The sequence below is a fragment of the Oreochromis aureus genome, linkage group 6, assembly GCF_013358895.1.
Source record: "Oreochromis aureus strain Israel breed Guangdong linkage group 6, ZZ_aureus, whole genome shotgun sequence".
Classification (NCBI taxonomy): Eukaryota; Metazoa; Chordata; class Actinopteri; order Cichliformes; family Cichlidae; genus Oreochromis; species Oreochromis aureus.
In genome coordinates, this window is record NC_052947.1 from 40,820,597 (window position 1) to 40,837,395 (window position 16,799).

Sequence of the window (16,799 nt, forward strand, 5' to 3'; positions counted from 1 at the left end):
GTCAGGGTCTACTTCCTGTTTGATGCTTGCCCCACCCACACATTCCTCGTCACACCAATGGGGATGTGTAAATGTCATTATGCGGTTAAGATGGAGTTTTTTTTTATATGTTTGTTTGTTTTTAAATGAAACTTTTCTCCTTCATCAGGTGAGGAAATAAACCCTCTGTGGTCACACTGTGCCCTCGCGCCTTACCTCCCACTCACCCTTATTTCCCCCCATGTTTTATTCCATCCTCGTGGCCCATAAATGGCAGCTCTGTGCGGCAGTGACAGCGTTAAAATCGCTCATGCCCGAGTCTCCACCTTCTATGTAAATGACAGCGTGAGTGAGTGGGACCCGAGGCGGAGAGCTCTTACTGAATGAGGCTGACGGGGAGGGGGGGAGTTGTCTTCACGGACGTGTGTGTGCGCTTACAATAATAAGGAGGTGTGGGTCCGCTCTCTACTGTGCATGTACCCGGAGCAGAGCAGCGATAGGCTACCTTTTGGATGCAATCATGTCACGAGCGCTGGGCTGTGCCACGAGAGCATCTGAATAATCCACACCGGCGATACGCGCACGGCAGAGGACCAAAGCGATGGGTGGCCAGATAACGCGAAATGCCTTTTACGGTAAAGAGCAAACATTTGTCACATTTGACGCTGTGATGTTTCGCCTCCTTTGTTCAGGTTTTTGGCTGTGAGCTGCTCAGCCTCTGTTATCAGGTACCAGCTTATTCTTTGCTCACAGTTACGTCACTCCTGTAATTAGAATAGGGGTCTCGAGACGCGCAGCTGTGTCTTCTGATTACGACGTAACAACCAGGATGTCCCCGGCTCCTCGCGCACTGACCTGCGCCCCGTATAGCAGTAAATTGCAGGGAGGTGTTTGTACTGGGAGCAGCTTAGCTGGAGGGGAGGAAAGTTGTGGGGTTTCCCCTCATTACTAAACAGAGCGTGCAGCTGTGCCTCGAGAAATCAATGAATTGATTTTTTTCTATTGTATTGTCCTGTATGCCATCACTAAGGTCCCACCAGGGGCGTGTCCAAAGGAGGGGGATTGGGTGGCACCAGGCCCCCATAGATGGTATTTCAATGGGGGGCAAATTTGGCAAATATTGTAGTTTGTGTTCCATACTGTCCACTTATAGCTTTACTTCTTAGTTTCCAGACTGTAAAACATAATTCTGCATCATTTTGAATTCTGTGTACTGTTACCAGTGCCTTAAGTACAAACGTAACGAAATATACTCGAAGCAGGCGTGCAAATACTTGTTTTCTGCACTCTGTTTGTATCTGATCAGATATTCCGGTTTCTCGTGCTCCAAGTGCCACACTATTCAAAATATCCTGTAAAGACACCCCGGGGGCAAAGAATCCATCTGACAGGGGGGTTACTGGCCATAAGCAAAACGCACAGGCTGGCTGGATTTCAAAGATGTGTTTTGGTGGTGTAGCGTTCTCTCCACGAGACCCCAGGGATCTTTTGTCTTGTTAATAAACAGTGGAGCTTCTGTATAGGTTCATACGCTGAATGTAGGCCAGCTTCAGGCCTTGTGTGGTGTCAGGCAGAGGTTTTAACAACAATAAGATGACAGTAACCCACCCGTCCACGTCCCCGCACCCCCCTCCTTTCTACAACAGCAAAAAACAAAACAAAAAATGAGGAAGTGAGCCGTGCCAGCAGTGTGATGAGGAATTCGTTCCTCGTCTTTGCACAATTATTATTAGCATGGTGTGTCGTGTTTGGGTGTGTGTGTGTGTGTATATATACCTATGCGTTACTATGGGGGTTAAGCTGTGTCCCTGATCCTGCAGCCTCTTCTGGTTTTGACCACCTGATCGTTCTAATTAAAGCCCCGAGATTAATGCAATTACTTAAAGAGGGATAAGCTAAGACAGCAGGAAGAGCTTCTTTTCTCTGGGATCAAGGTCAAACACCTCAGAAAATTAGAACACTGGGTTTTTCTTGTCGTGCGGTCAGCATGCAGTCTTACCTGGTATTGGTGTTAGTCTGTAGCAAGGCTGTCATTGGGACTCACAAAGAGGCCCAACTTATTATAGAGTGAATATTTTTACTAATGCAGCCTGTTAAAGGACACGTGTCACTGTATTTATCCATAAAATTCAGTTCTGTGAATTTTAAATCACTTGATGAAAAGTTTTGTGTATTTCTTCAGTGTGAAGTTTGAATGCAAAATTAAATCTCTCGACATGTTTTACTAATAAAACAGACACAGAGCATGGCTGCTCTTTTGTGCATTACAACATTGTTTTGTGTGTTGATGGCAACAAAATATATAAAATGGTAATCAACTGTAAATTATAAATAACACGAATAAAACTGCATCTCAGTTTTCATTTGGGAGAGGTTTGTTTTTGATAGGGTGGCTTTTGTTTGCTTTAGGCTATATCATCCACCAGAATTGCATAACATTTTGGTAAAAACCACGTCTAACCCAAATTTACAGATATAGTTGTGGAATTTGGAATCTGAATATATTTACTATCAAATATGCGAGTCCAACAGATGTTCTGCTGTAAACATAAGGCTGTCGTGGCTCACGTGTGTGATGTTCTTGCAGAAGTGTGAGTTAAATAAGTCACGTCTTATAAAGCTCGCAGTGTATCTCTACTTATCTCCTCTTCATGGTTAATGTCAGTGTTGGAAAATTCTCCAACAGAACTTTTCCGTAGCAAACGTTTGGACCCATGGAAAGCGTTTACGTGTGATCTCATGTCCCAGGGCTCTGGGACTATTCAGTGTGTGAACTTTCCTCATAACTCGTTTGACTTTACATCTAGTTTTCTTTTGTTCAAAGATGCCTGTACAGATCAAAACTGTTCTTAACAATAAATATTGAATTCTCTGATGTTTTAAGAAGGATACTAAGTGATTTTATTCCTGGATCACATCACTTTAAACAAACACGGAGCAGTTCTGACAGTTATGCAGAGTCCTGCACGGAAACTGCTTTCACAGTGCATCTGAAATAATTTAACTGTAATAATGACCAAAGCTGTTACTCAGTACTTTATGGTCTTACCTTCAACTGCAGACGTTAGTTTTGTCATCTTTTTTCACTGTAACTGCTTTTTCTCGTCTGCAGTCACGCCTGCCTTTGTTTTGCCAACAGCGACGATGATGTTTGCTGTCCTCGATGTTCCTCATAGTTGAGTTAAAACTGCAAATTGCTTGCTAGTAAGAACCTGCAGCTACAGCAGTGTTTGAGTGAGCATGGAGGAAAGCATATGATAACTGGGAGTGATTTACAGTGTGTTCATAAGCTAAGCTTTAATCACAGACTATACAGAAAAGGGTTGCCATCGTAGCCACTGCGACATCCTGTTTTGGGGCCTCCATTTCAGCTCTTTTGCTACCACCATCTTGGTTTTTGGAGGCACAAGTCTCCACGTGTGAAGGAGCAGCTAATGCTAGCTTTCATTCACACAAACACAGGTTCCACCTTACAAATAACAATAAAAAATAAAGTTTTGCTCACCAGAACCACACAGAAAGCCATTAATTTGTCAGATAACTCAGTTAAAATGTTGTAAAATGCACAAACGTGGTCCTGAAGTGCATGGCAGCGAGTTTTTGAAGTGTCTGTGAGGCCCAACAGAGCTCGCAGCTACAGCTGTGTGTGTGTGTCAGCGTTCCTCTAATGGTGGAACTGTTCAGAGGGGGGGAAATTAGCTAAAGTTAGAATTTTAATGTGGGAGTCTTTGTGGTGGCTTCATCTTTCAGCCTCTGAGGCTGACACTTAGTCATGACAGGCAAGTTAAGGCTGCTCCAAAGCATTATGGGTAACCCCCCCCAATCAAAGTACAACTGTTTCCATGACGACCCACAGCCATTGATAGAAAGTGCTTCTTTCTAAATTTGATAAAGCAGCCATTAATTTCTGAACCTTTGCAGTGATGTTTTCTTCTGCGTGTGAGCCTTTTTGGAAAACGTGCCCGCTTAAAAAAGAAACTTAAAATCGTTGCTCTGCGTCTGTCCTCACTGTTTACGTGTTTGCACGAGCACAGCGAGAGCTGCTGGGGAACAGATTATGCTTTCTAAAATTGAATCTCTGCAGGCTGCTGTTCTCAGGTGTGAAGCACCAGAGCACATCCAAACAGCGTTTGCTGAGCCGGTTGCGTAATTGAGTCTGCCGAGTGTGTGGGAGCTCCACTTCTGTGCTCCCGATTGACTGAAAGTGGGCCACTGTCTGCGGCTGATTCGACGCAGCGTCTGGTTGCATTCGAGCTGAATTGGATTCTGTATCCGAATGCAAAGTCGATGGAGAAGCTATATCACAAAGTAAAGATTCTTAACTTTGTCGAATTGGACTGGGGCTCGGTAATGTCACGGGATATGCCTCAGGTTATTGAACGCACCAGCAGCCTCTCAGTTTTTTTTCTTTTTGTGTGTAGGAGAGTGAGAGCGAGGAAGAACGATTCAAGTATAGTGACAGGAACGTATGTCTCTGGGTCAGGTGCCATTGTTGAGAGCACGCATCAGTGTCGCACACATAGTTGTTCCTCTGACTTAAGGCAGCAGCTCTGCAGCTCAGTCTGTCACCTACATCACCACGCTGGGTTTAGATCTCCTCATGTGCGTGTGTGTGTGTGCGTGTGTGTGTGTGCGCGTGCGCGTGCGTGTCAAACTCTTCAGCTTCATTCTCATGACAGGTCACCTTCAAGGCAGCGCCCACACAGTGACTTCCAGTCAGCACTGAATAGTATCTCGCATGCTTCAGTCAATACACACTGCATATCATTACGCCTCTCCACCAGCCTGCTCTCTTTCTCTAACAGAGAGGCATCATGGGACAGCATTGTGCTCCGCTGTGCGCAGCCTTGTGATATTATTATTTATTGATTACTGTTGTGTAATCCCTTCCGTGAAGAGAATGTGGTAAGATTAGTGGGCCGTAGTGGATGACGTCAGTCACTTCATCATATCCACGTCTCACCTTTCACTACCAGGTCGTCCCAGTGTGAATTATTTAGACGCCGCTCTACAGCAGGTTAAGCTGAGCAGGGCTGTTGAGTACATTTCATTTGGTAGTTAGTTATGTTATGATAATTTGTAGCTTCTCATTTGCGGGTGATTTTATTCCGATTAATGTAATTTCAAATTGAATCTGTTTTGTTTCTGTCCAATCTGCTGGTTGGCCATTATAAAGACATCACTGTGGACTCAGTTTTATTTATAAGGTAGACCCTACAATAATACATACAGAGAAAAACCAACAGTCATATGACCCCCTATGAGCAAGCACTTTGGCGACAGTGGGGCCATCTACCTGTCCAGCTGTTTTACCAAGAGAACCATGGTCTGAACGCTTTGTGGTGCTAAACACAGTTGCTTTGCCAAGAGGAGCACTGTAGACTCTCTGTCAGCTCCAGCCTTCAGTGGAAACCCGTTTGGATGCACATTTTTCTTCTTTAAAAATTTCCTTATTTGCTTAAGTGGACCTGTTATAAACTGTTTCAGTGGTGGCTGCACATATTAAACATGGGCTAAGTTTCAAATGATGAGATAAGAGTCTGAACTGTAGACGTTATCCCTGTGACCCAAGAGCTCAAAACTCTGGTTTCAGGCCTTTTTAAAACTCTTGGTTCTTTGTGATGTCAGTAAGAGAATGCGGTCGTCTAAAGCACAAACTGCTGGCTATGAGAGCAGAAGACCTGGCCATGTGCTGTTTCTGTCTCTTCTGTTTGCAAGGGGGAGCCAATCAGAAGAAAGTTAGCTTAAAGCCCAGGGGAAGGTCTTCTTTCAGAGAGGGTCATTTTTAACTGTGGATCATGGAAAGCTACCTTTGCACAAGGTTGAAAACATGGAGTTCCTCTGTAGCATAAAAATCTGCAGGAAGCCAAACTGATACTGATGCCGGTCAGTATTTCAGTTAAAAAGGAGAACTGGTGGTGAGTTACATTATTGTATTACAGTTTGTTGAGCCACAAGTAAGCAGTTAGAAATGTGCTTGGACTTTATGAGTGACCAACATTTTTTGATTGGTGCTATAAAACTCGGGCAATATTTGACGGGATTAGTATTATGGGGCTTTCAGACATAATGCTGCAAGCTCTCGAAAAGGCATTATTTCCAAACTCCTTCGAATGAGGTCTCTCTCCCACTTTTCCTGAACATTAGTCAGGAGCCCTTGGCGTCACATTTTAACCCTCTGTGCTTCTCTTGGTCGTCGTTTTCAATGTCAAAGGTAGGCTGGTGGACTCAGTGGACGTCCCTCAGAGAAAGACCCTGGGAGCAAAGTCAAAGTCATCATCTTTGCAGGAGTTGTTGATGAAAATGAAGAAGGAGCTTTTAGATGGAAGAGTTAAACTTCTAGCATGTGGTTTGTGTCGGGAGGGTGTATTTCACCCAAATCTAGATCTTTTTTTCTTGTTTGTGCCTAAACCTTATAAAACATCAGCTAAAAAAAGAGACGTGGAAAAATAGCAGTCCAGCGTGGCGTGGTGTGTGTGCTGTGGAAACTGGACTTGCTCTTTTATCGGCTTCTTCTGATACTTCATTTGATAAGAATCAATCAAGTTGTTATTTGTAGACTTCATGAAGATAAAAGTTTTTTCCTCTAACAAAAGTGAAAATATGATTACTACTGATGGTAATCATTGCTCAGTGTTTAATGGTCAGTAGTATAGCTAAAGTTTGACACAGTGAGCTCGGTGCATGCAGAAGTAATCCTGGTGAGCCTAAAGGATAAATCAGGATTATTTTAAACTAAAATGTTAGCTCAGTCTCAGATGCTGTTAAAAGGAGGAAGAAAGCCTACCTGGGCTAATCCAAAGTAAATCGTTATTTGGACAGGATCACCCGACACTGTGCGGTCTCACTGGGTCACCAACACTAGACCAACAGATCTATCACGATGTTGCTTAACAACATTTCAGATCTTTTGGTCACCAGCAGCGATGCAGTGACTTCCTGGTACCTGCCCTCAGGTAGAGTAGCAGCCACAGCTGCCGTAGCAGTCGGTGCCTGTTGAGTTTCACATGTTCTGCCTGCATCTGTCACACATGTGTGCAACTTTGGAGATGAGTAATAAGAGGAAACTTAACACTCTGGGTGACTCTGTAAAAGGCACACTGTGAGCTTGTTCTTATACCTATACTGTAACGCGTAAAGCCTTCTTGCCTAAATGATAATGCGTGTGATTAATCGTCGCCATTATCGTGTGATTCATTTCACTGTTGCAGTTACATTAGGCTGAAATGCCATTTTGTCATGAGTCAGTGGGATTAAATGCATCATCCAGACACTGCTATGTAAACATCATTAAGAGGTTGTTTGTCATTGCCCTCCAGGCTTGTTGGCAGTGTTTTAAATGACGCTGTCAGCAGATCTACAGGGAGAAACGTCTGAAAAAGAGGCAAAGGAGAAGCGTTTTCCACCGGTGAAGTTTTGGTAAAGATGAAATGGATGTTATTTATCCGCCCTGAGTTGGTAATGTTTGCAGTTATCCTGAGAGAACGAGCTGAAGCTAAACAGTCCGCTTTGTGTTTTCTTAACAAATGATTCTGGTGAGTGATCCAAAGTACACCAGTACATTAATGCTCATTTGCTTCTAATAGGTGCATAAATAAACTGTGATAAGCTTGAGTGGAAATGTAAACCTGTAAGGATCTGGTATTTGACGTTACACCCTACACCAGTCTGCATGTTTGTTATTCCCATGTTCCCAAATTGCTTAAAGGCTTGATGTGCTATCGTAAAGTCACAAAAGTAACTCTGCGTGTGAGGTTGTGTTTTCTCTAATGTTTCCTAGGATGAGCTTCAAGCTGGACTACACATGGCAACAAGTGCAGAGAGTGGGTTGGTATGTGGGCTACCTGTGCTTTGAATGATACAGCCTCATCGTGTTTCCATGGTGCTAAAATTAGGCGTATCGGTGGAGATCTGGGTCAATGACATGTGCAAACACCAGTCAAGGTTTGTTTTAGTCCCCCTTGGAGATGGGTCAGAGGCTTTGGACACAAAGTTTGGATCACAGCAGAAAAGTGATTCTGCACACACTGCTAATGCAATATGTTGCCTTTGCATATGAAGCAGTATAGCCTGGATATTAGTCTTTATGCAGTGCATGGTTCAAAATCTTTGCACAGCTGAATGAACGGCCGAGGTTCCAAAACAAGGAAATGTAACCCTCCCACGCATCGAGTACTACCTGATGAAGCTCAGTCAGAAATGATGATGTGTCTCTGGGGGTTATATAGTACAATACAGCTCAACTGTTACCTTACAGGAGCATTTCATTTGAAGAACAGCTTTCGCAGGTGTTCCACAGAACAAGGAAGTGATGTACCCAGTAGACACGGAGCAAATATTTGAATAGTGTTCTGGACATATAAAAGCCGATTAGCATAGGAAACTGCTTGATAATGACCGCTTGAGTTGAACAAAAAAAACTCTTATCATCCACCTGAAGGAAATGATGAGGTTACTGTTCACTGCAGTATGACGGGTATTATCTGTCTGTGTACTGTGACGAGGGATCGGACCTGTCACGCATGTGCTGTTATTAGTGGGATAGAAAACCCTCTGCACTCCTGGGCAGAGGAATACAAGCTTTTCACCCTGTTTGTTCATAATAAGACATCCTTGACCTTTGGCAAAATGGCTCCTGTGAGGATGTTAAAACTGCCTCTTCACTGATAACAAAAGCATAAAGCTGTGTGCACAAGAACGGGTTTAGCAGAGGCGGCTGTTAGACTGACGTTAACAGGAGTCATTTACATTGAGGGGTCACATCTCGGGCTCTGAGGACATGAGCATACTCCAGGATTTGTGTTCTTGAGGTAATTGGACGACTGAGACGGGCTGCTCGAGGCAGCTTTGTTGTTCTGATAGCTTCAACAAACACAGAGCCTTAAACAAAGCCGACTAAGTGGGGAAATAGTCGATATTTGGTCAAAAGTAAATTCAAAGCTTAAGCCATATAGTCTGAGTGCAGGGGCCAATTTTAGGATGGGGGGGTCTGCAAAGAAGCTATCTGAACAGCAGGTAACTGGTATCCAAATCAATTAGGCTAGCAGTATAGAAGGTTATCATGCATTTCAGCATTGTCAGGTGGAACTGGTACAAGGAACATTTTTTTTTTAGCCAGCTGCAAAGCACTTTAAGACTTTCTATAGGCAAAGAGTAGGAAATCAAACAGTGAAGGTAATATTTATTGTTGCTGCTGTGTTTAAAGCAGTGCCATCACTGTTTCCTGAACTTACAGGAAATCTAAGAATTGGATTAAAGTATATATCTGGAGTATGTTGAAAGGTGACCCGCGCACACATCCATCCATCCATCATTCACTTCAGGATTGCAGGGGGCTGGCTGCGCGTCTTTGGACTGTGGGAGGAAGCCAGAGTACCTGCACAGAACCCACAAACATGGGGACAATGTGCAAACTCCACACAGAAATACTCTGGCCAGGTGGTGGATTTAAACCCAGGACCTTCTTGCTGTGAACCAACAGTGTTAACCACCACAACACTCTGGCCTACCTGAACAGTTTTCTTTTCTGCAGCAGCGTGCAGAAGCAGCTTAAATACTGTGACCTGTATGGGATTTGCCAATTGGATGTATAGATGTGTATCAGCTGATGTGGGCTGGCACTGAGATGAGCTGATCTGCCAGGATTACAGCTGAGTTTGACTTCATGATGCTGCCTAAACGAATGCTGCGCATGTTACCTTGGAGAGAAAGAAGTACCACGAAGAGGAGAGATACTTGGATACCATGTAGTCTTTGTATTCTCTCAGAAGTTAAACCAGTTGTGGATTCACCGTTTTCCAACCACTGACCCACAGATACCTGCAGAGCTGTACTCCTGTTTGTTTGACTGGAAAAACACAACCAAGCAAGACTATAAATATAACTTTATTGTGTCTCAATAAACAAAAGGCATCTGTTGTAAGCTCACTGATGGCTGCCGAGTGAGCCGATCAAGACCTTTAGATGCCACGGGTTGCTAAGGAACATGAATTCACACGTAGCCCCTTCTCTCTGCAGCAGCTGTGCCTCTTTAGAGCCCGCTAATGCATTCAGCTCAAACTGCCCAGGACCACGTGCGCCACATTCAACAGCCGCTCTTCTGAAGCACTGCCTAAGACAAAAGGCCTCAGCCGTCTTCTTAGGTTCGGGGCCAGATTGAATGGTAGACATGGGGTGTAAAACTGTAGTGTTACATGATAAACACGGACAAACACAACGACGGACTACAAAGCGTGCTGTTGCCTTTGACTAAATATGTGGACTTATCAGGACTCTGCAGGACATCTGCTGCTGCCCTTGCGTTGGCTTTCATCGTTTCAGGGTCTGGTCAAATCAGGCAGGCCTCTGTAAAACTGAATGTTAACCATAATTTTAGTTCATAATTTTAGCCATTTTTTTTGTAATGAGGCACCTGCCACAGTTTCTTTTCATATTTAAACACCCTAATAGAGGCAGAGTCATTCTGTACATTTAATGTAGTAGATTAATGGTCTGCAGTTTTCCAGTTTCCTATATGTAGCCAGGCATTTCTGTGTTGAAACATTTCCTGCACAGCTGACTGGAGTTTGGTGGGGAAAAAACTGAAACATTCAGCATAAACATCAGGATTTGCTGATGTTTATTGGGATGTATCAATCACTCAGACCGGAGGAGATGGAATTTCTTTCTAGACGGCAAATCATACCCGGAGAAATCTATGAAAGAAGAGACAGACAGACCAATTTCTCTGCTGACAGTAGCTCGAGTAGTCCATAATGCAACACAGCTATGAAACATGTAGTGCTTTGAGTCTGCAATAGGACTCTCAATAGATCTCTTATCTTACAATCACAGTTGGTATTGCTTTGAATTATTGCTGTGAGAGGATAGAAGTGCAGTCTTTGTAGATACAGCTGGTCAGGTGAGAACTGTGAGGAAAACGCTAATCGCTAACTGATGTAAGCGGGAGCCTGACAAGCCGAGGGAAAGCGGGTACATCAGGAAGATGGATTATACCCCATAACCACAAAATACTGGAATGTTTAAACACAAATACAGAAACTTCTGGAAGGCATTTAGCATCTCAGAATGGTAACGTATTGAGTATCAGATCAGTCGAATTTTGAGGATTCTCTCCTTCAAAGCTAAAAACTTCCTCTCAGCTGCAGAATACTAATTTAGTCATTCTAATCTGGCGGTTAGTGGCCGTGGAAAATCTGTGAAAATTGCTCAAGTGCATGTTTCTAGTAGCTGCTCAAGTGCTGCGGTCACACTCCTCTCACTCAGACTCCATTCAGGCACTTCTGCTGCTCATGCATTTAATTATCAAGTCAGTCACACCTTCCTCTGCAAGTCTTCTTCACCACCGGAAAGCAGCCATCGAACTGCCGGGTTTTGGGTTGAAGCACATGACCAAGCGTGATATGTGATATTTAGGCTTGCTAGAAACTTGCAATTGAGCTGTTTGGTTATTGGACTGCAAGAATTAGACCTTAACGTCAGTGTTAGTTGGGTCAAATAATGTATATGCAATATGTTCAAACAGCATCAGACTTCACGCGGCTTCTACTGAGAATTTGTGGTCACAGATGTCCAACAGAGCGTCTCACGGCCAACGCGGACCATGTAATACAGCCATTAGATTTCAAAATGGCTGTTTGTCTGGGAACAGTTCATTTTGTGAGTAACTAAAGAGCATCATTTGTCTTGGACATGTGTTTTTGAAAGTTTTCAGCCTGCAGGCCCAGTGTGATTATTGCTGATTAGCTTATTACTCTTCCACTCACAGATAATCAACAAAGAACCAAATCCTAGATGATATTTCCTTATCTGATGTCATTTTGTGTGATAACATTTTGAATTACAAACATCAGATGCTAACTACATTGCTGAAACCTAACCTCCTGCTCCTAATTAGGACGTTTTTTTTGGTTTGTTTTCATTGAAATTCATGGCTTCGTTCTGCTCTTTTGTCTCTCGTTGCCTTAGACTCCCTTGGTGGCCCATTCCCGTCCACGTCACATCGATGTCACCACAAACCCAAGAGGTGCCTGCCTATCCACTGTGGCAGTGTCGGTGGGCCTCTCCCCATCAGCCCACTTCTATTCCATCCAAATGCCAAGGGGTCCCAAATTGTCATGGACCTTGCCCAGAAGACAGTAAAGAGGCAGGCCAGTTTCTGCAATGCCATCACCTTCAGCAACAGGCCCATTGCGCTCTATGAGCAAGTCCGCCTCAAGGTACATTTTTCAGAGAGCGCAGCACTTTTCCTCTCGAGTGTCTGAGAGCTTTTAAACTGTCAAAACTGTTGTCTTAGTTTTATCTTAGCTTGACAGTTAAAAGGTTTTGTCCCCCAATGTAAACTCACATTCACTGTCTGTGTTTGATAGACGTGATGCAGTTATTAAGTTTTCTTCTTTGTAGATTACCAAAAAGCAGTGCTGCTGGAGTGGGGCTCTGCGTCTGGGCTTCACCGCTAAAGACCCCTCCAGAATAAACCCAGACAACCTTCCCAAGTACGCTTGTCCTGACCTGGTGTCTCAGAGTGGCTTCTGGGCCAAGGCGCTGCCTGAGGAATTTGCCAACGAGGGCAACGTCATCGCCTTTTGGGTGGACAAGAAAGGGAGAGTCTTCTACCGCATTAACGAGTCCAGTCCCATGCTGTTCTTCAGCGGGGTCCGCACGGCCGAGCCCCTCTGGGCCCTCATTGATGTTTACGGCCTGACCCGCGGCGTGCAGCTGCTAGGTAAGAACACTGGTGCAGGGAATGAGGCGATGCCAGCCAACCCAAAGTTAGCAGACGATGAGTTACAATGAATATGCAGATTCGAGTATAACAGGGCATCTGAAGGCAAGTTATGTCTGGAGTCACTGGTTTGGCAAAGAAACAGTCATAAAATCTCAACTTTCTTTTTTTACACTCCTTATGAAATAGGTTTAATAACACTATGTTAAACTGTCATTTGTGATGCTATCAGGCAAATTTTGTTTCCTTTGGACAGAGTCAGGCTTGCCCCAAATATTTGTGATGCTAATTAGCAGTGATGGGAATAACGGCGTTACAAGTAACGGCGTTACTAACAGTGTTACTTTTTTCAGTAACGAGTAATCTAACTAATTACTATTCCTATCGTTACAATGGCGTTACAGTTACTAACAAGGAAACGCGGTCCGTTACTATTTTTCAACAAACAGACGGTTGAAGCTGTGTTCAGCTTACAGCTACTTCCATGCAGCTGATATAAGATGCTGTAAGTAATCTGGGCGCTACAGCTTTAAGCAGCTGCGCGCTCCCGCGGACGGCAATCACGATCACTGTCTAGCACAACACCTGGAGCTCAGGGGGCAAAACAATCGCATGAGTGCTGCTGTTTGACTGAGGAAGAATAAAGTAGTCGTGGTAAGTCAATCACATGACCACTTAAAGACAAAGCAACACGGTGATAGGCCACGTAAAACCAGAGTCATGATAAACAAGATATACGCGGCGTTTTTCCCTCAATTGTTTCGTCACGTTTACTGTCTAAGGACAGCGCTAGCAGACATAAGCATAAGCAGAGAGTAACAAAAAAAACAACAAAAAAAACCGGGAAGTTTTGAGAGAGAGAGCGAGTTTTGAGATGTGAGATTTGTGACGTTTAGCGTGTTTGGAGTGTGTAGTTAATGTGTTGTCTTGTGTAGTTAGTGTGTAGTGTTGTGGATAGTTTTGTGTTGTGGGTCAGAACAATGAGGCGACTGCTGTCTCCAGGTAGAAACAGCAGTGATACACCTGCTGCTGTCAGACCTGCAGGTATCAGGCTGTGATGTTCTCCTTTATAGTGGACAGAAATGATGTTTTTGGAGTGGCACAAATAATTTGTGGCATCTTATTGAAGAACAGCTGATTGTTCTGTAAATAGTTTGAAATGGTTATTTAAAAAAGGGGTAAAGGTAAATGGATGCAAATAACTTTGTTGTTTGCAAAACTTGTGCAAAGGATTTTAAAATTGACAATTTATATTTGCATTTAAAGCTATGAAATATGATTCAATAAACATGTTTATGGTTGTTACAGTAAAAAAATAACTTTTTCTACTCTGATTTTATGTTTTTTGTCTGATTTTAGATCAATTGTGTTAATACAGTATGTCAAAATGAAAACATGACTGTAAATTCAGACACGTGAGGTTGTGCTGAAAAGAATGATACCAAACAAGGCAAAGAAAATAGATTTTAAAGGTAAAATGTGGAGGGAAAAATGGCCAATTATACCCTGGACCCCAGAGGGTTAAACGTCTTTTTTTTAAAGTAACGCAATAGTTACTTTTCAAGTAATTAATTACTTGTAGAATACTGTAACTTAGTTACTAACTCAGTTACTTTTTTGAAGAAGTAACTAGTAACTATAATTAATGACTTTTTCAGAGTAATTTGCCCAGCACTGTTAATTAGATGTGTCTTGTTGGGCTTGGTGTGCATATCATCCAATAACAAAGTAAATAACTGTTTATAAAAGATCAAACCACTTCTTTGCTTAACACTCTGCCATGTAAAAGGGCTCTGTGTCAGAATATTTAAATCTAGTAAATAGAATTCAAACATGGTGCTTTTACCTTAGTCCATCTTTATTTAGTCAAGATTTACCAAACTAATTGGAAAATGGTGGGTGTTCAATAAGAGCGCCCAGCTCCCTTTGTCCACCGGTCCCCACAGGCAGCTTAATCCAGCCCCAGTGCTGCGTTTCATGAAGGGTAATTAGCTTTTGTCCTTCTAGAATAACCTTGAAGCAAAGTTCTTTCACAGCTGATCACCAAAAATCTTCAATTCAGAGTCTTTAATTTATACATTTTAGCCCCGTACGCATCAATATCCAAGATGAAGATTGGTAAATGGTACCAATACATATTGCTTTACATGTCATACACAGTAAGATGAATGTGTTGGGAGCAATCTGGGGATCCACCAACCTTCTGATTGGTGGACGACACACCTGTATCTACCTTAGCCACCGTCACCTGTTCTTCTTTTCTCGTCACTTGAAAAACCTCTAAAGTGAAAAAAGGTGATAAGAAAGTCACCAGGTGTAAAGACAACCTTTCATTTTGGTGTTTTTACTTTTAACATCACTGTCGTTGAAAAAGTGAGTTCTCCTTTTGTTTACTGTAAGCTGTATGTCTACAGGGGACTCACCCCGCTGCTGTGTACAGTAAAGCCCTCGGCCGGCCCACATGTTTACACCAAAGCAGTGCAGGCATGAAAAGGCATTGTGCATTATCCAGCTATGCTAGGTAGCTTAGCATGCATACCCTGGGTACATAGCACAGGATAGTATGGCCGCAGCTTTGATGTGAGAAATTGTGTGCTGTGTGCAGAGCTGATGCTGTTGTAAAAATACACCAGAGGTCACATGTCCCATGTTTGATTGTATATGTGCTGGTTGACAGTATTACCTCCAGGCTGGCAGAGGCGGATGTGTAGTGTCCCAGGCATGAGGGGAATCCATATTCTTTGTTTTCTCTGTTTTTACACCATAATTGCTGTAAGTCACACTTAGAGTTCATAATTCAAAATCTTGTTGCCATTTACAACATTTTTCCTACTCAGTCGGTGTTTGCAGGGAGGAAAAATGGTTATTAATGGTTCATTTTAAAGGAACATTCAAAAAATGGTTCATGCACATCAAATGCACAAGTCCACAAGCTGAGCTTAGCACCCGAAGCTTTAGAGTGATTAAACTCTCTGTCGAACATCCTTCTGAGATGCCTGACCCTTGAAGACACTGCTTCAAGCACCGTTTTAATCAGAAACGGGTCCTCTCCCCTCAAGCCCTCTGCTTAAGTCATCCTTACTGTCTTTTTACTGTCAGGCCATGTGCAGGGCTGCCTACAGAGTGAGTCTCAGGGGGCCTACAGACTGACATCTGCCCTCATAAACGGGGGGCCTGTTCAGAGGGGGGGGCACTACCAAAGGCTGAGAGAGAGAGAAATGCATCACCCAGACCAGACACCATCTTTGTGATGGTGAAAGGCCAATTGTGTCAGCTCTGTGCAGCACGTTTCTGTGCGCTTCAGGAACCTCTTTGCTGCATAGGCCACATGTGAGGCTTTATTTAGGGAGCAGCTACAGTAGTAGCTGTAGTACTCGCCACTCTCATTGCTGTCTTGGATGAATTTGGTCTGGCAGTTGTGTACGTTTTATCTTTAAGCCCCTTTTTATTTTAATTTGAGACGTTTGCAGTTGTAACCAAGCTACAGCTACAGCGCACCTGCCAGAGTCCCTGCTCAGATCAATAACATTTATTTTCTCTCCACGTCAGTCTCTAACAGCAGTGAGTGAGATTATTCACTGTGCCTCCTTGGGAAATACTATAATCCTCGCTACATAAAGAATGAATTCAAATTCTGTGGTGGATTAACTCTAACTGTACAGCTTGTGTATGCAGTGCAACAGTTTCATAACGAGCAGCAGTCTGTGGTCGTGTGTTCATTCAGTGGGGACAGTGATAGGAATCTCGCCAAATCACCCATCTGCCTGTCTTCATGTCACTTCACATGCTTCTTCTTCCAGCTGTTTCATTACGCTGCACAGTTACTGGCACCCAGTTTATTTAATGACTCGGATGCATTTACTCTACTGACTGTCAGTTCATATTTGGGGGGCTTTTTTCCTTTATTGAACGCTTACCTTAGGCAGGTGCTTTGCTTTATTGTGACTAATGGTAAGACGAGTGCAAGGCTGGTTTTGTCTCAGGTGCTCCCAGGTTGTTGCTCTGCAGCTCAGTGCTCTCACCTGTCATTCTTACAGCCCACAGACAATTAATATTAGTTGCTCTGTTTCTGTAAATAAAGACAAACTTAATAAGT

General features: G+C 43.3%; 1 protein-coding gene across 1 annotated transcript in view; it reads left to right on the plus strand.

The window, feature by feature from the left end:
• The first annotated feature begins 326 nt into the window (after positions 1–326).
• The window catches only part of neurl1aa (neuralized E3 ubiquitin protein ligase 1Aa), a 45,465-nt gene continuing 28,992 nt past the window's right edge, over positions 327–16,799 (plus strand). The window contains exons 1-3 of the mRNA XM_031738950.2: positions 327–614; positions 11,947–12,197; positions 12,382–12,703. Of these exons, the coding sequence (XP_031594810.1) occupies positions 581–614; positions 11,947–12,197; positions 12,382–12,703 (607 nt within the window). The 5' untranslated portion in view covers positions 327–580. The remainder of the gene's footprint in view (positions 615–11,946; positions 12,198–12,381; positions 12,704–16,799) is intronic.